Below are 22330 nucleotides of genomic sequence, written 5' to 3'. Positions count from 1 at the left end.
TGGTGATAACCGATGGTCATATTGGTGGTCTTGATTGCAACTTCCTCTTGATGCCCTATAGGGATGTGCATCATTGAATCAATGGTGGTTGTGGCAAAATCGTTGGACGCCGCCGAGCCTTTGCACCTACATCTCCATCCGAGTTGTAATATATTATTCCTTTCTATCATCTTTGAGCTTGTTATAATATTTTGTTCTTTGTTAAGTTGTAAATGATTACTAAGTTGTGGGTTTGTTCATACGTCAGTCGCCCAATCTATCCCTTTGTTGTGTATATCAAGCTTTTATCGGTTTGATTGGAATTACGAAAGTTCTTCACGGAAAGATATTTCCCTAAAAAGAAAAGGAAACAAGAATGGGGCACACAAGGAGAATTACTCCATTTTCTTAGTAATTAGCTATGTTTTCAATTTTAGAGGACAGCCATTTTCAGCTTTCCTTGCCTTCCTAAATCAAATCATGTCTTCTGACCAAAATGCCCTCCTAATGGTAATAACTAATGAGAGGAAAAAGTAGGCTGTGGTGCACTAATTACGAACAACGGAGAGATGGCCCGCAGTGGATCCCAATCCATGCTTTGGGTGGGGTGGGCGGTGTGACGATACACCTGAGAGCATGTTGTGTTTTTGTCATAGGTCAAGGACTTGATGGAGTAGAGAATCTAGAGATGATATCCTATATAGTATCTCAGGTCTGGCTCAGGTCCTGGGGTTACAGATGGGTCCTCCCTCGGTACCTTGACACAGATTAGATTTGAAGACCCCCAAAGAACCATTGGGAACCAATTAAGCTTGACGGGTTTGAAAGAGTTGCTAATGGAGAGTGATAGTTTGGTATATTAGTAGTTCCAGGGCTCCTGCATAATAAGACCATGGTTCAAAGTTCAGAGCACGAGGGGAAAGATCAATGCTAGAGAGCAAGACAAACAATAAGACATTGACCAAGGAAAGACTGGAACTACTCTTGAGTCCCAAACTGGGCCACCATTATAATTTAATTGCATTCATGGGTGGAAAGGAAATTTCTTTAGGATGCTCACGGGCTAAGTTCAGTCGCAGGACTGTTCATTTCTCAAGACTTTCAGTATCGCTGCCCAAACCCCGACATCTCCATTGTCATTAGAGTAAAAGACAAGGCCACGACTAAAGGAATCCGCCGTCAACAGACCTCCTTTTGTCTCCAGCACTCAAAAAGCAGTCCCTGTGAGCAATATGCACCAACTTTAACAAACACACCAACAACTACACCACTAACCTAATCATAAAAGAGATTAATGCAAAATCATCAAGCTTTAGGATTAGCTACGAAGCTAAATCCTAGGTAGGATAGGGTTGCTCTTTTAGATATGCCCAACTTGTCCTCGTAAAAGGTCAGTGACTAGTACAGACAATGCTCATAAAGGTAAGTTTGGTTGCTTCATGCTGCCTCCTCTTCGAAGACATTATAGGATCCAGAGCAGGGCGACAATAATGTTCTCATCCCAAAGCATCAATTATTGAAGCCTTGACTCTATTCACCATGTGATCAGTTCACCCTCAACAATTTAAACTTGAGGGCCAAGAGAGAACTTCGCATGAGTCACCATCATGGAGAAACTGCAATACGTGGTATTCACATGCCTTCTCACAGTGGCGTTCTCTCTCTCTAACCAGCCAGTAGCAAATAGTCTCCTCGTCTCACCGTCAACTTTTGGGAGGAGGCTTGGGAGGGAGCTGCATATTTCAGCACACAAGCCTGTGGTGAAACAGAATACTGAGGTAAGATTCTTGTACGTTAACAAATAAATGCATAAATATCATCAGGTAGTCAATAAGTCTCTTTGACTAATATTTCTATAAAAAAAAAGTCTCTTTGCCTGAAAGTTTGAGAAGAAAGAGAACAAGAGATATGTCTTAACAGATACATTTGCTTTCAGATAGTTCGTAGAATAAAGAAACCCGAGACTATGAATGGTTCAAAAGGTCTAGTTCAAAATGAGGATGGTGAAGAGCTAATTTTCATTGCAGATTACCCAGGAGTATCGACTCATCATTCTCCACACCCTAAGCATCCAAAACCATAGACAATCTCAGCTTCACTTGCTCAGAGTGATTTTCTCCAGCTTATGTATTGTGCTTCATGATTAAATGATTTTAGCACTGCAGTTAATACCATTTTAAATTGCAATCTTTCTTCCCTATCAAGATTATGCGTATAATGAGAATAATATGAGAGGGTTGGTCTTGTATCTCAAGAGCATAAACTGCAATGTGTGTACATACTTGTAGCCTCCAAATGGCCTTGCAGATTTAACTGCAAGTCTCACACTAGCCTTATATTCTTAGGACTGAAAACAAAGCCAACTTCAAAAATTTAGTCACAGGCTGATAACTTATCATATAAGTCTGTAAATTCGCTTGTCGAACACTCACAAATTTTGAAATGCACTCTAATGAAACCTAATGTTAGGGAAAGACACTAGCATAATGATACTGCAGGTAGGAGGTTATGGAAGAAGCATGTTGGGAATTACAACTTACAAGTACCACCTTAAGTTTTTCTACTTAACTCCTTAGATTTTGCCGACAATCATTTCAGTCTTTCTGCATAGTTGTTCGTCTTACCTTCTACCTTATAGCTACTTTAAGATAGCAATCATAAATAATTGTTTACAGTGTACACTATGGACGGTCGACACGCCCCGTGCCAGCAACATACCGGCACGTGGCACAACAAATGCCGCATGGCACCCCTCCTAATAGCTTTACTGCTCGCCATCGACCTCGTATTGATCTCGCCATCGACAATCGCCTTCATCATCGCCGTTGCCCAAGCTCACGTCGGGTGCCCTAGCCTGAAGGAGGGAGGAAGAAAGATCAAGAGAGCAAGAGAGAGAGTTAAAAACTTAAGTTGTGAATCCGAAAGTTTTTAACCGATAACCCCACTCTCTCTCCTCTCGAGCTAGGGCATTCGCTCAGGCGACAGCGAGCGGAGATCAATGATGGCGAGCAACGACAGCAAAGGTGAGTATCTCTTACCTTTTTCTCTCCTCTTATGACACGGTCGGCAAGTGCCGCAGCACGTGCCATACCGGTCGGTGATCAGCACAGTCCATACCTATGGCACGTTGGTGTACACTACCTTTAACAAATTTTTTTTTGTTGAGAATTTGATCTACTCTATTATGAAAGAACATATTTAGTACCTTGGTAATCAGTTCAAGATATACCTAAATTTTGAATATGTGAACCAACAAAACACTAAACTTAACATGCAAGTTCAAGAACCATTTTGAAAAAAGGAAAAAAGATAAAGTTAGGAAAATTCTAAGATTAACACTTTATTTGGAGAGAAAAGGATGTGAACCAACAAATGACAAAGCCTAGTGACTGGTTTCAGTCTCATATTAGCCAGCTTTAGTTATATCAGCCAAAACTAAAGTTTTAAAGATTCAGATCGGATCTAAAATGAATCCAACCTAGGGGGAATCAGTAATAGATGCCTCCAGCTACCTTTTTTTTTTCAACTTTTGCTCCCTATCTCTCATACACTCTCCTCCCACCCCTCAATACTTCACCCAATGAAGTTCACCGAGCTCATCTGACGACCGATCTGGCAAGCTCATTTGACAACTAATCTGGCAAGCTCCTCCAGCTATTCTACACTCCGGTGAATTTATGTGAGTATATTTTTGCTCTCTTTTATTCTTTTTTTTCTATTCATCCTCTCTCTTTCTCCCACTTTTTAACTTCTTACTACTGCAAAACAGCAATGAAGATAGAGAGAGATATCTCTCTTCAAATCATTTCTATATTAGTAATTTAATTACGAGCATAGAAATTTATCAAATTTAGATCAAAATTTATTATAATTTTAAGTTTTTTTTTTTTTGTTTTTATGCTTCATATGTGAGTAATTTTTATTTTTCTACCACTTTTTCTAAATTTTTTAAAATTTTCTATATTTTTAAATAATATTTAGAATTTTATGTAATAAAAATATAGTCCGATTGGATATGACTAATATGTATCGATTTTTTCAAATAACAGATCTTGATCCTGAGTTTCAAAATTTTGGCTTATAACTTATAGTTGATAGCTAAATATAGGTAGAGGGGTGTAAAATAAGAATGAACATGCCAAAATTAACAACCATTGATCCATACTAGAAATATTTTATCTACCTTAAAAACGCCTATCCTTGTTATCCATTACTAGCACAAAGCACAACGTCTCATCTAAGAATGTCCAAGAAGTATGTGATCTATATCAGTACAGCTTTGATATATTTCAGTTTTATTTGAAAGTTAAAACTTGCACGATTGAAAGAAGAAACGAGCTGCCTAGTACATCTCCCTATGATATATTTAACATGGCTAGTACAATGTTATATGTGTCTCTAAAATCTTGCTGCCTGACTCATTGGACAAAAATTTCAATGTGTACTAAGGGAATAATCAACACGCACCTTGAAGAATCACTAGAATTTCACAGTGTCTAAATTCTCATCCAAGCATTTCCTTTAAATGACTAAACATGTTATGATCTTTCTTGGATCCTCAATATATTGTTCATATGAACATCTAGATCTTAAGATAAAAACTCAATAGAGGAATCTTATAATATCATTTTATTTTGAAAAGCTGGCGTTAGAAACATATGATTCAGAACACTTAGTTAACAAATCTAAATGATTATTAGCACAACAAGTACATATCAACTGATCATATCCTTTGGCTTCATATTGCTACAGCAACCTCCCTTTATCTTCACAAAAATAGCATTAAAATGGTCAAACTTGTTCAAGTTCCGACAAAGCTTAAAGCTTCATTGTTCATTAAAGACTGTTTCATGATATGTTTGCAAATTAAAATGGCTAGATATATTCAATGACACACCTCACAAGTAGTAAGATCCATCATTCTTGTCCTTTGAAGTCATCAGGGATAGATTGCAAACTTGCAACTCCAGTTGGCATAAAGAAAGAAACTTGGTGCCCCTATCAAGCACCCTCATGTTGTGTGCACCAGAAAAGCACATGCTTCTCCGACACAGTTTATTGCCATCAAGCTTCGATGCTTCGACCTTAGTAGCAACACATATGCAGATATATGATCTAATCAGAGCACCTCATTCTCATGTCAAAACAAAGGAATAAATTTAGTAGTTGAAGAATGTGTCACTTTCTTCAATTCCCAAAGCTCTTCAAAGTAGCTATATAATTGGGATAAATGAATCATGAGTTGAAGAAGCAACCAGAAGTTTCCACAACTGCAGTTTAAAGGTCCACTGATTGATACACCACATGCCATGTAGCACCAAGGCTCTTGCTGCAACAGAATGGAGGTAGGCCTATGAGAAAACTGTCCATTGCGTATGACTTAGGAAAAAATAATTCCAGCAAGAGAAAAGTATCTACAGTAGTCAGAAAGCCAACACAAAATCACAAAAAAATTTCTGAAAACTTGACTACTGTGTTACTTGATCCACACAGCACTGATACCACCACGATCTACCACAACTGTTTTCATACATCACTAAAGAAATAATGCCACCTCAACTGGTAAGAAAGTTAACAAGTAGGTATGTTCTTTCTATCTTGTCTCTGTCAATTATCGACAAATCTGTAAATACTGAAGAGAAAACTTCATTCTACTGTTTCACCACTGAATTTGAGAGAGGTAGATGTAGACTATTGTCAATCTACATGTAAAATAGCATATTACTATCTCCTATGGAGTGAGAGCATTCCTTTCATATACTGATTCCTGGTTTTTCTGTATTTCTCCAGCACCATATCAAAGCTCTTACAAGTGTCTTCAAAATTGACACATCTGCAAAACTGGGACTTAAACCAAATAAATTCAACTGTGGCATCCTCAACAAAGTCTATGTATGAGACAACAAGGTCCTCCAAGACAATAAATAGATTACAATAATCTATATTATCATCCTCTCCCTCCAGAGGCAAATGTCGGAGCCACCTCATCCACTGCAAAGAATTATCATCTCTTTCTTGGACAACTAATTCAACACACTTGAATGCTTCTGAGAAGTTAGAGTTCTCATTTATCTTATCAATGACGTGCCTAAAAGTAGATTTTTGGCTTACTATAAGATTCTCCGAGTGATTACTCATGTTGAGATCAGATGACAAAAATTTTCCGGCAATCAAGCAAGCCTTCCTGAAGACAGGATCACGATCAGCAATCTGCTTGATTGAAACATGCAACAGGAGTGGAAACATGACACTTGGCTTTTTTAATTTTGAATCAATAGAATGATGAGATGCTTGTTTCTGCTTCTCCTTCCAACAATGAAGAGCAACATGAGCAAATCCTTCCCATCTGCAAAATCCACACTACTAATCAGACATCTACAATGTAAAATTGTATGTAAAGTGCATCTATAATATAAATGGATGTTAGACCTAAGTGCATAAATGTTTCAGACCCACATTTTGAGCTGAATATATAGATAAAAAATATTGCTAGTCTACCTTTCACATGAGATACCAAACTCCAAATGACAATGATACACTTAGTTATAGTCTTTTCTTATTGCATTAGTTATTTATTTTTATTAAAATAAATTTTCTGTACGTCGCGTTCGAACGTCTTTGCGAATGCTTGCATCAAATTCACAAAAACAGAAAATGCAAAATACGCATTCAAACGTTGTCGGGCACATTCGAACGCCGCGTTCGAACGTCTGCATCAGATTCGCATCGACAGATAACGCCTTTTATGCGTTTAAACGCGATTGGACGCGTTCGAACACGATCGGCGGGAGTCCACTAGAATTAGGATTAATCATTGTTATTTTGGCTTGTTGGCTAGCAAGGTTTCCAACGAACTAATTTCGGCTAGGGTTTCGGCCAAAACGCAATCCGATTTGGCCGATCCCGACCGAAACGGGTAGGAACGGGTCGGATCCAACCCAGGGGACATCAATAACCCATCCACCTGCCTCTCTTTCTCCCTTTTCTCTCTTTTCTTTCTTTCTCTCTTTCTCTCTTTCTCACGGGTCTCTTTCTCACCGGTGACTGAGTAGATCTCTAGTGACCTCGACCTCCGGCGAGGTTCTCCGATGAAGATTCGACGGCAATCTTGGGTGAGTTTTTTTTTCAATTTCTAATTCTCTTTTTTTATTCATTGTGCACACTGCACCTACAGCTGGTGTTGCTGCAGCACCAGCACCAGTAGTGGTAGCAGCACCTGCTGGTGCTGCTGCTGCTTATGCAATTATGCTGCTCAGCACCTGCAACAGGTGCTGCTGCTGCTTATGTTGCTCAGCACCTGCAGCAGCAGCACTATTGGGCCTAGCATAAATTTTATATTATTTTATATTTTATTTTGATTTTTATTTATGTTTTTTAGTTATAGAGTTAAAATATCAATGGCTCCAAAAGATAAATCATATGATATCAACATTGGGTGGCAACATTGCAGCACTATTGGGCAAGATAAAAGACATATTAAATGCAACTGGTGTGGAAAGAAAATGAGTGGTGGTGTCAGCCGTTTGAAATAACATTTAACTGAAAGACAAGGAAATCTAGTAGTTTGCACTCAAGTGCCCTTGGAAGTTAGAAAGTAAATGTTGGCTCATTTAATTGGCAAAAAGAAGGATAAGCAATCTACACAACAAAGAGAGTCAATGGTTTATGAAGAATTGATGCATAATCTTGTACCCATTAATGATGATAGCAGTGAGCAAAGTGAGGAGAATGAGGAGAGACTAATGCAAAAGGCAATGAAAGAGAGCAAAAATATGTATAGAGAAGAGAAAAAGATGAGAAAAAGCACTAGTGATAACTTTCAAAGATCTAGATCAGTTAATATACAAGGAGAGAGAATATGGGGTAAGCAGTTTTATTTATAAGACTCTTGATATTATAGTAAAGTCTGAAAATATTAGACCAATAGATATATATCTTCAAAAAAAACGTCGTACACAAACTTCCATCAAGACAACTCTCAAAAAAATTAAAATACAAAGAAATATATTGGTAGGGCTATCTCTAAATTTTTCTTCTACAACTATATTCCTTTCAATGTAACTGATAGTTCTTACTATCACACTATGGTGGACACTATACAATCAGTAGGGCTTGGTATCCCGCCTCGTAGTTCAAATGATATTGCTACTAAATATCTTGACTCAGAGGTAGATAAATTTCGTACTTACATTGAGACATTTAAACGGTATTGGGATAAATTTAGTTGTACACTAATGTGTGTTGGGTGGAGTATATAAAACAAAAGAAATATAATTAATCTTTTAATGTACTCTGGCATGGGGATAATATTTTTAAAGTCTGTGGATGCTACTGCTAATTTCAAAAATACAGATTATATTTGTCAGTTGATGGATAAGGTGGTACAAGAAATCGGTGAAAAAAAAAGTCTTAAGTGGTTACTGATAATGGGGCAAATTATAAAGCTGCTGAAAATTTACTTATGATAAAAAGATCTCATTTATATTAGACGTCATGTACTGCACATTGTATTGATCTAATGTTAGAAGATATTACAAAAGAGCTTGAAATTAACATGGTCATATATAAAAGTCAGAGATTAACAAATTTTATATATAACTATAGTTGTGTTCTTAATTTACTCAGGCAGATGACCGATGGTAGGGAGATCATCAGACCCGGCGTCACTAGATTTGCCACTCACTTTTTAGCCTTGGAAAACATCATGTACTACAAGGATGATATTATGCGAATGTTTACATTATAGGAGTAGTCTATAAAAATTAAGAATATAAAACCTAAACATAAATCTTTAGGTGAAACTTTAAAATGACTCTTGAAAATGCATTTTAGGATAATATTACAATTGCCACTGCAATATTTGAGCATCTTGTCAAAGAATTAAGACTTGTAAACAGTGATGACAAGTCTAAAATGGGTTTCTTATGAGGTAATGGACATAACAAAAGAATCAGTAAAAAATATATGGGCCAAAGTTATAGGAAGTGATGAAAAATGATTAATTCTAGATGGAACAAATAACTACATAGAGATATACACACTGCTGGTAGGCATGCTTTTATGTTTTAAGTTTTAATTTACTAATTTACTTTTATTTATAAATATTTAAAAACTTAAATGCTTACAAATTTTAAATTTCTACAGGATATTTTCTTAATCCAAAATTTCAGTTCTCTACAAATGTCAATAATAATAATGAAGTCTTGTTGGGAGTTAGAAAGATAATCAACAAGCTTGAGCCCGATATTCATAAACAAATCCTTTGCGATAAAGAAGTGAGTTATGATTCAATTAAATAATTTTTTTTTATTTGTTTCAAGTTTTAACTTTCATATAATCAGTATGCAATAATATATTTCTGATTTCAAATGGAGAGATAGATTGAGAGCTAGAAATTCAAAACTGCTAAAGTTGCTGCAACTATATCTCATAACACTCCAGTTGAATAGTGATCTATTTATGAATGGGAGGAGGCACTAAATTTGACGCTAATAGCAAATAAGATTTTAAGTCAAACTGTGTCTTCATCACAGTGTGAAAAAAATTGGACTACTTTCTCCCTAATCCACACAAAAATACGCAATTGATTGATAATGAAAAATTGGAGAAGTTAGTTTTTTGTCAATATAATATGAGATTGAGGAAAAGAAACTTAAGAAAAAAGACAAAAAATAAACAACTGATTGATTTAAATCATATTTTTGATAAAGAAGACCCCTTGACTCCATGGATCAGAGAAATAGAGGACGGGTTATTAGATGACAGAGATAACCCATGATTAAATGAGACATTGAGAGAAACCACAATGAGGGCAGAGGCTGGTACGAATTGTTCAGCAGCGAGAGATAATATACATACTAGTACTAGTCATAGTCTTGATGATACATATGCTGGTGAGATCATCCCATTTACATTTGTTGAAAAAAGTCAAGGAGGCATAAGAAGTAAAGATAGAGAAACTAAGGATGTATATACATATCAGCGACGTCGTCATGAAAATATTGCTTCCTATGATTATGGTACATCGAGTATTTATTGTTTGGAGCCATCACAAAATTCATATGCTAGTTATTATCCTCAATATCCTCAGTATTCTCAGGCACAAGATCCAAATACTAGTTATTACCCTCCTCCGACACAAGTCACACAACAAGATCCATATAATATGACAGTATATAGAATCACTTTTTAGAGCATCAGGTCCCAGACATAAATATTTATAAACTTATGGTGATTATAATAATGAAGACTATAGAAATTTATGACAACCAGCTTAGTATTCATAAAAATTTTAAATTTTGAGTAAGTTATTACATTTTTTAAGTTTTTAGACTTTATATGTGAGTAATTTTTGTTTTCTTATTTGTCTGTCATTTTTTCTAAATTTTTCTACATTTTTAAATAATATTAAAATTTTATATAATCAAAAAATTGTTCGATCCGATACGAGTGGCCGATACGGCTGATATGGCTGATACGTATCATTTTTCTAGACGGCCAATACCGATCCCGATCCCGATACTGGGAACCTTATTGGCTAGCCTCTATAAAGATATGGATGACAGCAAAAATCATTATACTATTGGAATATTGATTTCTTGCCTCTCTATCTTTTCTCTACTCTCAATACCATAATCTCCCTCCTCCCTTTTCACCAACCTACCATCTTTACCATTGGCAAGGTCTCTCCTAACTTTTAATCTCTCTCGTCTGTCGAGTCCTCCCTCTTCCTTGTGATCTCAACCACTTCTTCCGCTTTGTCTTTATCACTTAAACAACATCAACCATCTACTCTCATCTCCATTATCATCCATAACCCTAACATTCACTACGAAGGGCGTAAATACGAAAAATGTAATTAGAGAGTTACGGATCGATTTACCTTGGTTTCATAATTTTCTGACTATGGAAGAATATTTAGTGAATATTTTTCCTCGATTGCGCGGACTGCTTCTTGCAATAAATGTAAATCTTGAAGGAATCGTTCCATAACCTATCATTGGTATCAGAGCCTATCTTTTGGTACCGTAGACCTATTAGACAAATACTCTCTTTGTAGTACACATCAATGTAGAAAACAATATCAGAACAGCAAGCGTAACATCAAGCACATAGATAATGCTAAGAAAATGTGCAACATGTGGCTACTCATTGAGCCAATTAAAACTAGAAAGCATATCATTGATTAACCACAGAACTTTGTAATCGTAAAATACTTACTCAAAGGGCAGCTCAACTTCAATAGCAAGGGTCAAGTGGATTGAATAATCTGCAGATGCACTAATCTCAGATTCACTCTCATCGATGAGTGTATGAGCTTCATGGACATAACCCCTAGGAATATACAAAATATCTCCTTCTTCAATTAAAATCCTCATACCTTCACATATATTGTTCTCTAAAATAGATACAGAATCAAGTGGTTCATATAACCTAGGCAAAAGACATGTTGGACGAGGGGAAACCATCCACTGCTTTTTCCCAAAAAGCTGCCACACAAGTACGCAGTGATCATCATAATGCCGAGCCAAACCTTGAGATCTGGGTGGTGAGATGTATAAGTTAGCTCCTACAGATGGTTGACCAAATAGATCCGCAAAACACGCAGCTATCGCAGCAACTTTATCAAACCGAAATTCCATTCCACGTAAGGCAATTGAATAACCATCATTAAACGCTTCCTTGCACTTATGGAGAGAGAATGGATTTGCAGATGATAAAGCAATACCGTTCACAAAGAAATGTTCCTCTTTTTCTGTGTATCCTTTTGCAGACCCAAGGTGGTTTAGCTGCCGTGTTCTCAAAACTCTGATATCCTGTCCAGTTATTATTGGACAGCCCAACGAGTCATTCATCTCGTTGAGGAAGCAAGTAATATCTACTTCATCTGAAGCAATGGGAGGACAAGAAACAAGACCAACTAAAATTGAGTCAATGATATTGGCAGCTGTTCGAATATTAAAAGAATGTCTCAAGGAATTGAAAATCGTGTTAGCCATCTCTGAGTTCTTTGACACCCCTCTAAGTAAAAGGGGCGATTTTTCCCAGTAGTTTAGGATGAAATTTTCAAAATCAGATTCTTTTGTCCCAAATATACTAATTTTGATCTCATTAGATTCCAAAGCCACAGCATGAGACTGGTTCATTGAAATCCTAAAAATAGTTTCAGCAAGATCATTCTTAGTACTCCGCAAGGAGCTCTTTTGCCAACTGCTATTGATCAATAATGCTGAGCCTTTAAGCTTGTCCCAAATTTCATGGATTACAGGAGAAAATCTTTTGACTAGTTCAGTTGATATTCTGTCGGTGAAATCTTCACTGGAACTATTGATGAGGGTTACTGCAGTGTCAAGGGTTAATGCCAAAAGATTATCTATTTCGGATGCTTCTCTGAAAGATTTAGTATCTGCATTCTCTGTATCTTGGAAAAGTTTTAAAGGTACAGGAAGAGATTCCTGACAAAATAAATACCTATACAAAGTGAAGTCAGATTAACATATGAAAATCTAAACTACTTAAATACGATTGGAATATAATGTAAGAATATCATATCATGAACATAAAGGATAAAATAAGCTTGTTAGATGCTACTTGAATTTTATTAGTGTCCTTGGAAATGTCTAAATATGAATGGTCATTGATTTACAGCTTCTACAACACCTAAAAAATTTGGCTCCGTTCACTTGTAGAATAAGCAAAGATATATTCTAGTACAAGCCTTTTTATACTAATATCTATTTCTCTGTTTATAACCAAACACCATAATAGCTTATACCAATATAATCTCTCTTATATAAGTATAACTGATGAGCATAGCTATACTAGTATAGAAATTATTTCATAAGAAAACACCCCAACTAAGAAGATCATTTTGTAAAGCATAAGCATCTAGGAAGCACGGACACTTCAAATAGCATGTCATGTCCATGTCCCTCATCTCCTCATGCATAAGAAATCACATATTCCTTGTATGCATTTCTAGCTGGACTGTTGCAGCTTTTCAGTGAGGTAATTGACTTGGCAAAGCAAGAGAAATACACAGTCTAACATACATGCATCATTCATACCTATATAAATTATAAAGCCAGTAGTAAAATAAGGAGTTATTTCCATGCTAAATACGTAGTTTATTTGCATTCATGAAAAACATTAATAATAGTCCATTTTATTGCTAATTTGTATGTTATGTATATATACATATACCATATTTCATTTCTATCATATTTTCATAAAGAGTTCCCACACATCAATAGAGTTGTTGCTCTGAGTGATCATAACAGATCTACAACAAGAATTTATTTAGCTAGAAATAGTCCACATTATTGAACTAAAATGGAAAGAATATTAGTCATAGTGAAGTTTGATTTACCAAATCGCTTTGGTAAGAAAAAATCACCATCTGTCAGTTTACAGGAGATATATTATTGTTAAAAGTTAAAACTATTTTGATGGTACAGTTGAAGCCCATGATCACTTTACCTATGTTACAAGAAATGCCTCATGGCCTCCACTATCACCTTCTCAGTTTCTTCAGCTTGTTCGTTTTCATATCCTATCATATGGGAGGGCCTAATTATCTAAAATTAAATCGCTTACATGCATGCAACAATTACACGCAAGAACGAGAAAGAGTTAGACTAGAGAGTTACATTAAATCATTTGTAAAAGATATAATACTTCTCTAGTCCTAAGACCAATATTCCACCTCAGAGGAAGGATTGCCAAGTCCAAAAGCAATACTAGGGTTAGAGAATTTCTAAATCTTTTAGCAAAAATATAATTTCTAAATAGTAGATAGAGTCTTGCACCTGGGATGAAGCACTGTCACCTTTGTTGAATCGATCTGTACAAGGGAAAGATCGAGTTAGCTGTACTGCCCAGGCTCATGGTTTCAATCCCCAAAGGCATTCTGCCCAGCCTCTTTATCTATCATTATCAAAAGTTTCAGTCTTCGAAGAGAGGACTGATTGCCATCGAGTAGTGATCGAAAGACTAAATCCACTTCCCTCAAGTGCTTTCTTTTGGGGATGGATGAAAGGCTCTACCTATATAAATTTTGCCAATTGGGGATTTTCCTATAATGATCCCATGAATAGATGCTTCGCCAGTTCCAATCTTTATCTTGCCAAGTTTATCTCATTTCATGTAAATACAATTACAAAAGCAAACTTTCAACAAAATCTTATATGACTAAACAAAATAATCATCATCAAACAGTTGGATAACCAGAGTTTCAGAACCAGCAGTAACCAAAAGATAGTTTCAGAATTAAGTTCACCAATTGGTTGAATGTAAACCAATGTAACCAGAGTTCTCAAACTACTTCAAGAATCAGAATTCATGAACAAATACGATACTAAATTCGAAACCAGAGATACTCACAATAGCTTGTCGACAGCGGACGCTTCTCTAAGCCGTTCCCTTCCGATAGGAGAAGTCGAAAGATCCATAACAGCATTACACGCAGCCTTGGCCACTCGACGGCTCCGGCTCCCCAACGCCCAAACCAAACCCTTCACAACTCCACCATCAGAAGCAATCATAGCATTAGCCTCCAAAGAGTGGAGAACAGTGGCGCCGACCACCTCGGCAGTCAGCGCAGCCACAGAAGAGTAGCTAAATAACCAAAAAGCGACCTAATTCATTAAACCACCCAAAAATGAAGGAGACGGGGAGCAAGAAAGGGATCAGTTTACCTCGATGTAAGGAGGAGAGGGAGGAGAGAGAGGAAAGCGTGGGGAAGAGGCATGGAAGAAAACGAGGTTGTGGTGGTGATGAGGGCGAGTTGGGAGCGGAGGAAGCGGAGGATGAGGGATCGAGCGTCGGGGTTTTGGAGATTGGAGGCGGAGGCGAGGAGGAGGGGGAACATTGATCGATCGAAGGAGGAGAAGATGGTGGTAATGGTGGAGAGATCAAGATGAGGAGGAGGAGAAGAAGATGGTGGAATCTTCTTTGAGCTTCTTCTCCTCTTCTTGCAGCATCCATCATCTCGGCGCATCTCTTCTTCCATTGCAATTTGGAACAAGTCTATTCAAGACTTGCTCACTGTGTAGCACTTCTCGTTCTCCCTTAACATTTTGCACAGAAACCCACTTGATTTTTTCTCTAGCAGCTAGAGTTATTTTCGGTTTCCTTCCAATTGAGGCTTTTTTTTTACTTTTCTTCTAATTTTACTCATTTAATGCCTCATTAAATATTGACAGAATACTATAATGACCCATACTCATCTTTTTCTTCATCTTCTACTTCATATACTGCTGATAATTATTATTATTATTCTTCATCTTCTTTTTCTTCATCATCTTCTTTTTCTTCATCATCTTCTTATACTGCTCTTTGTTTTATCTCTTAATCTTTTTTTATATAAGTAATAATCGTTCTTTCTACTTCACCATTAAAGTTGTTAAAAGATAACGAAATATATATGGAAAAAAATGAAAGTTGTTACAATACAAGGAGATATAAATTCACACCACTATCTCTAATTAATCTCTTATTTTATTAATTAAAAAGTGATTATAGAGACTTGTATAAAAAAAAAGATAATGATTAATAGAGACTTGTATAGAAAGCATATAGAAAAAACAACAAAAATTATTATTATATTTGAAAAATTTGTTATTACATTTACTAAAGTTATTAATATATTTTTTCTTCTTCTTATTTTCTATTGTTGCTCCTTCTTCTTAATCTACTTTACCACTAAAATTGTTAAAACATAACGAAATATATATAGAAAAAAAAAGTTGTTAAAGGATAATTAAATATAAATTTTCACCACTATCTCTTATTAATCTCTTACTTTATTAATTAAATAGCGATTGTAGAGACTTATATATAAAAAAAAAAGAATGATTAACAGAGACTTGTATAGAAAAAAAAAACGAAAGTTGTTATTATATTTGTAAAAGTTAATATTATAAAAGTTGTTAATATGTTTCTTCTTCTTTTTATTTTTTATTGTTGCTTTTTCTTCTTAATCTATTTCACCACTAAAGTTGTTAAAAGATGACAAAATGTATATACAAGAAAAAAAATTTAGAAATTGTTAAAAGACAACGAATATAAATTTTCACCATCATCTCTGATTAATATCTTACTTTATTAATTAAAGAGTGATTAGAGAGACTTATATAGAAAAAAAAAGAATAATTAAGACAGAAGAAGAAGAAGAAAGAAGAAGAAGAAGAATGAAGAAGAAAGAAGAAGCAATAGCAAAAAAGAATAATAGAATAAAAAAACTATATATTAACAACTTTCGTTGTTTTTTCTATGCAAGACTTGTATTACTACTATTAATAATTTTCATAAATATAATAACAACTTTCGTTAAGAGATTAATTAGAGATAGTGGTAAGAATTTATATTTCATTATCGTTTTACAACTTCTATTTTTTTTCCTATATGCATTTCGTTGTCTTTTAACAACTTCAGTGATGAAATAGATTAAAAGTAAAAAATAATAACAGAAAATAAGAAGAAGTATTAATAACTTTTGTAAATGTAATAACAACTTTCGTAAATATAATAACAACTTTTATTATTTTTTCCATACGCTTTCTATACTAGTCTTCTTTTTCTTCTGCTTTCTTCTTCTTCTTTTTTCTTTTTTTTCTTTTTCTTTTTATGCATTAATTATTTTTTTCTATACAAGTCTCTATAATTACTCTTTAATTAATAAAGTAAGAGATTACTCAGAGAGCGGTGAAAATTTACATTTCATTGTCTTTTAACAACTTTCATTTTTTTTTCTTATATACACATTTTGTTATTTGTTAATAACTTGAATTGTAATGTAGATTAAGAAGAATGAGCAACAACAGAAAATAAGAAGAAAAAAAAATATATTAACAACTTTTGTAAATATAATAATAATTTTCGCAAATATAATAACAACTTTCGTTATTTTTTCTATATAAGTCTCTATTAATCATTTTTTTTTCTATGCAAGTTTCTATAATTGCTCTTTAATTAATAAAGTAAGAAATTAATTAGAGATAACGATGAGAATTTATATTTCATTACCTTTTAACAACTTTTATTTTTTATATACAAATTTCGTTGTGTTTTAACAACTTTAGTGATGAAGTAGATTGAGAAGAAAGAGCAACAACAGAAAATAAGAAGAAAAAAAATATATATTAACAATTTTCATAAATGTAATAACAAATTTCGTTGCTTTTTCTATATGGTTTCTATACAAGTCTCTATTAATCATTATCTTTTATTTTCTATACAAATCTCTATAATTACTCTTTAATTAATAAAATAAGAGATTAATTAGAGATAGTGGTGTGAATTTATATTTCGTTATCTTTTAACAACTTTCATTTTTTTCAATACACATTTCGTTATCTTTTAATAACTTCAATGGTGAAGTAAAAAGAGCGATTAGAGACTTGTATAAAAAAAAGTAAGAGATAAAAAAAAGGAGTAGTAGTAGTAGAAGAAGAAGAAGAAGAAGAAGAAGAAGAAGAATAATTACGAGCAGCATATAAAGTAGAAGATAAAGAAGATGAAGAAAAAAAAAGAGTATAAGTCATTCCTCTCTCTTTTATAGTGTCCCCTCAACATTTAATGAGGCACTAAATGACAAAAAGGGCAAAATTAAAAGAAAAGTAAAAAAAAAAGCCTCAAGTGCAAGAGAAACCCAAAATGACCCTGGCCCGCCAAATTGAAAACCAAATGGGATTTCAATGCAAATAACCCCTCTTTTTTATATAATTTTTATGTGATATTCTTTTTTTGAAGAAAAATAGGTTTTATAGATTAACTGATCGGTTACAACGTCTCCCGAAGTATCGGAGACCATAATATGCCTAAGCTCTAAAGGATATCTCCCATTCCAAGTACACCCGAAGCCTAAGCTTCTACCATGGTTAGCAAGCTAGTCCACGGCTCAATTGGCTTCCCGATAAGTGTGACTAACTTTATATCGTCGATAATAGATGTTAAGGACCAGTGTGGCTTCTTTCCATCTTGCAAAATGCCAACAATAGTGGAAGAGTTGGCCTTAATCCATATGTTGGTGTAATTCTTCTATTGAATCCCAATCAGCGCTACCTTAATTGCCGATGCCTCTGCACTTATTGGCGAATTGTACTATCCGCATTTGCACCCTGCAAGAGATACAGTTCCATCAAGCCGTCGGGCAATGAAATCAATCCCTCTTGCTTCCGTATTGTTCACAAATGAACCGTCACGACATTTATCCACCCAATGGGAGGAGGTACCCAGTGCACAACTACTTTAGGAGAAGGAGTTGGTTTCATACGTCTAACATATAATTGGTCATGATAAGCATTAGTTAGGGATAGAATATAGAGCCATACCTTCTTGATGTCTTCACAGTCATTACTAAAATGAACACAATTTTGGTATTTCTAGATGTTCCAAAGGAGAACAACCATGCACCCTTGGAGCCAAGTTTTTTCTTTATTAGGCATCCTCTCACCATCATAAAGTCAGAAATCTTCTGCCCATCTGTTCTGAAAACTGAGATTACCCGCAAAGGTAAATCTCACAAAATCCCAAAGGGTGACTACCACATAGCAATGAAAGAACAGATAGTTGATGGTCTCTTGATCCAGAGAGCAGACTAGGCAAACGATGTTCGAGGTGAGGCTAAGGGTAGAAAGGAAAGCACAAGTCAGCAGCCTACCTTAGGCCAACTTCCAAAGAAAAGTTTTAATCTTTGGCAGAACGATGAGAGCCCAAATTTTGGCCCACCCGTCCCAATGCAGCATGGGATCACTAGGAGAGCGCATCAAAAGGTAAGCAGTTTTATAAGTTGCGTGCCCAGAGGGGTGAAGATTCTAGATCTAATAATCTGAGTGGTCATAAATAGGGATGTTGATGTTATTGATCACCTCAATATGGTGCACCCTAAAAAGAGTAGAGATGAGTTGAAAGTTCCAAGAGTTGTTACTCATAAGCGGAGAGACTTTGGTAATGGACGACCAAAGATGAATATTAAGGAAGGTGGGCCATTTATCCAAGGGAGTGGCGCCCAACCAAGGATCCATCCAGACGTTAGTCGATTTGCCATTGCTAATCATTTATAATCAACCCACCTTTGAGCTGTTTCATAGCCGACATAATGAGTCTCTAGTTCCAAGAGCACTTAGTAGGCTTCTTATAGAACCAAGGGTGGGGGCTCCCATATCTAGATATCTAGCTGTCATGATCTGAGCCCAAAAGATAGGGTTGGAGTTGAGGATACGTTGAACATTTTTGGCTAGGCAAGAGTCCCTAATAGCAAGCACACACACCCCCCCTCCCCCGCCCCACCCACTTGTAATTGATTCCCAACCGACCAAATGTAAACCATGAGCAAAGTTATGGGTATCCCAAAGAAACTTGTGAGAGAGCTTGGTAATCTGATCGGCAACCGCAAGGGGGCGTCCAAGTAGAAGACATCAAATGTACAGGCATGGAGTTTAGGATAGAATTAATGAGAGTAATTCTGCTTGCTTGGGTCAGGTTGACCTTTTCCAGCTGGCTAACTTATTGTTAATTTTGGATAGGAAGTCCTCATGATCTCTAATCAAGAGACGATTCAGGGACTTCGACCCTAGGTTTTTAAAAGGGAAGACCCCCTTCCTCATATTGATGGCGCAAGAGATACTAGTTCTTTTAGGTCTAGTGACCCTATTCTGGAAATAAACCTCAGATTTAGAGCTGTTAATCTTGAGGTTGGTGATAATCTCACAATTTTAAAAGAATAATGTTAAGCGCAACACAAGACTTAGAATTAGCCTTTATTACAACTAACAAGTTATCAGCATACATTAAATGAGAGATTTACACATTGTTTCCAATAGACAAAGGAATTATGGCACCAAAATTAACTACACAGCACATAAAGCGGGAAAATAATCTCAACAGTAATAATAAAAAGATAGGGCAATAAGGGGTCACCTTGTCAGATTCCTCTATCACCTTTAAACCATTTGGATGGAAAGCCATTAATTAAAGTAGAGAAACTCGGAGAAGAAACACAGACATAGATCCAATCCACAAATTTAGTATGAAAACCCATATGAATCATCGTTGAAGTGATGACCTCCTAGTTGAGGCGATCATAAGCTTTTTCCAAATCAATCTTAATCATAATAAAATCACAGTGATATTAATATAATTAGCAATTTCATGAGCCACAGTGATATTATCATAGATGTGTCTACTAGCAATAAATGCTATTTGCTCTTATTTGGGCAATGTAATTTCTATGATGCTTGATTTTCGTAGAGAGGTGGAAGAAATGGGTGTTATCATCCCCATTAGTGATCTAGTTAACCTTGGATTTGGTACACCATTTTAAACTAATCTGTCTGAGCACCACAGTACACTTTCTATTAAGGATAGTGAGAACAGAACTATCAGAGAGAGAGAGGACCAAGAGCTTCACGACCATCCATAACAGAGATATCATACTTAACCTTATCCAAAACAACTCAAGACGACCCAAGGAGGTTTTGTTCCACCTTAAGACAGACTTACAAACCCAATCTAACCTTGAGGTGAGCCGATTGGTCGTAGTACTAGACTGAGAGCCTGGTCTAGCTCATTGATGAGCCATAATTGAGCGGACCTCAGGATACTCAAACCAAAATCACTCAAATCTGAAAAGAGATTTCCCAATCTTATTGAAATGCTCTAAAGCTAATGGAATAGGGACATATTCCGAAGCAATCTTAATAAGATGCTCAACCATCACACGAGAAAAGAAATCGATTAAGGCAGTATTGACAAACACCCTATCTAGCCTAACTAAGACCCTGCCTGACATGTGTTTGTTGTTACACCAAGTGTAGGGAGAGCCCAAAAAGCCCATGTCAATTAAGTCAGAGCATCTAAAAGCATAAACATAGTAAGAAAGATAGAACGGTCTACCGCTAAGCTTGTCCTCAGGGTTGAGAATGCAATTAAAATCCCCCAAGAGAATGCGGGAGAGGTGTATGGACAAGTAACTAAGCTCATGCCAGAGCCAGTTTTTAGTATGAGTATTGGTACTAGTATAAATGATGGAGAGGAGATAGGAGTGGGTACCTTTGCCAGAGATGATTCCGTGGATAAATTGGCTAGATGAATTTACAATGGAGACTTTAATATCAACTGAGTGCCAGCAAAGAAGAATCCCTCTGCTGAGCTCGTGCTCGGGAAAAAGGCTCCCTACCATTCTGGGCTGACCCTATACAGGAAGGCCAAAGTAGCATTATGCTTAGTATGAGTTTCTAAAATAACAAATAAATCAGGCAGGTATTGATTTATTAGCTTAAAAAGTTGGACTTGGCCTTCCCTTTTGGAAAGCCCTCTGAAATTCCATGAGAGAATCCGCATTAGGATATTATGGGGGTAGTCTCGTCTGGCTCCACTGATGAGCTTTCATCATCTATGGCACTCTTAGAAGTCGTTGGGTTGTCCCCGAGCTTCTTTTTGATTCTGTAGCATCTAGGTTTTAGCATCAAGGCAGCCTTGATCATTGTTGATGAAGTTTGAAGCTTGTGTTGCTGAAAAGAGACATGGGCCACGTAAGTTTTGAGATCAGGGTCCACAAGCTCATATGGGATCTCGATGGCTTCAGTGGCAGCTTGCTCCTGGGCGAGGGTGAGGGCTTGAGTAGCCAAGGCCACCATCTCATCATGTTCCGAGCCCCTATTAGGATCCGAGGGTCGAGAAGGAAGAACATATAGATAGGGCAGGACTCGAAATCTGACCAAGTGAACTTCGTCAGCAATAGCCAGGTCATCGATGGAGGAGGGTTTGTGATCAACCGGGATGGGAAGGGAGCTTGTCGGTAGGCTAGTGCGGGTAGTGCTCATTGTCGAGATGAGATAGGAGAGGGCCCAATAGAGAGGCAAATGGGTTGAATCTTAGACAATGTGGGCACAGGGAGGTTAAGGCTAGTGGAGGCGTTAAACTCGGTGTTGACAATGATGGGAGTGACAGAAGTGACAGGATGGGTAATAGGGTCTTCAAGCCCATCAACAAGCATAAAATCAGAGGCCATAAGCCCTAAGGTCTAATCACAATTGGATTGGGAGTCTTCTTTGGGACTAGAGGAGGATTTAGATGAGGGGCATATGGCTGTGGTCTTAACTACAACCTTAGTGGAAGTACCCAAGGGAGCTCCATGAAATGAACTATTGCACCCATGTAGAAGGGAGGATATAGCACGACAAAATTTCCTAGGCTATTAAAATATAATTACACCAATGCCTCCAAGATCTCCCTCTCTCCACATCGTATCTGTCCAAAAGACAAGGTCACCTTCCTTCGATAAATCCAAATCTATTTCCTTTAGCTCTTTGCCAGCCAAGGCCCTATTGCCACTCAAAATGGGAAGCAG

At 36.3% G+C, this 22330-nt stretch overlaps 1 protein-coding gene across 4 annotated transcripts; it reads right to left on the bottom strand.

The window, feature by feature from the left end:
- Nucleotides 1-982: 982 nt before the first annotated feature.
- LOC140778271 (uncharacterized) lies at nt 983-15074 on the bottom strand. 4 transcript variants are annotated; one of them, XR_012107166.1, is made up of 6 exons: nt 14676-15074; nt 14362-14595; nt 11200-12450; nt 6091-6325; nt 4877-5308; nt 983-1734 (listed from the first exon to the last, which is right to left on the bottom strand). XR_012107166.1 is itself a non-coding variant. In XM_073122910.1 (5 exons), the coding sequence occupies exons 1-5, from the start codon at nt 14987-14989 to the stop codon at nt 5120-5122; spliced, it is 2223 nt and encodes a 740-aa protein (XP_072979011.1). In that variant the 5' UTR covers nt 14990-15074; the 3' UTR covers nt 2842-5119. The 4 variants fall into 4 exon arrangements, 2 of the variants coding, with proteins under 2 accessions (XP_072979011.1, XP_072979010.1); XR_012107167.1 differs by lacking the exon at nt 983-1734 and adding an exon at nt 2670-2833; XM_073122910.1 differs by lacking the exon at nt 983-1734 and having other exon boundaries at nt 2842-5308.
- Between the last annotated feature and the right edge of the window lie 7256 nt (nt 15075-22330).

Source organism: Typha angustifolia, chromosome 15 (genome assembly GCF_048772165.1).
Source record: "Typha angustifolia cultivar Huaian chromosome 15, ASM4877216v1, whole genome shotgun sequence".
Lineage (NCBI taxonomy): Eukaryota > Viridiplantae > Streptophyta > Magnoliopsida > Poales > Typhaceae > Typha > Typha angustifolia.
This window is presented reverse-complemented; position numbering and strand designations above follow the sequence as displayed.

Coding starts and splice junctions, on each gene's coding strand:
- LOC140778271 (XM_073122909.1), bottom strand. CDS start 14,989: ATGGAAGAAGAGATGCGCCGAGATGATGGATGCTGCAAGAAGAGGAGA. Junction 14,596..14,675: donor CCTCTCCTCCTTACATCGAG/GTAAACTGATCC, acceptor TTGGTTATTTAG/CTACTCTTCTGTGGCTGCGC. Junction 12,451..14,361: donor TCCGCTGTCGACAAGCTATT/GTGAGTATCTCT, acceptor CACTTTGTATAG/GTATTTATTTTGTCAGGAAT.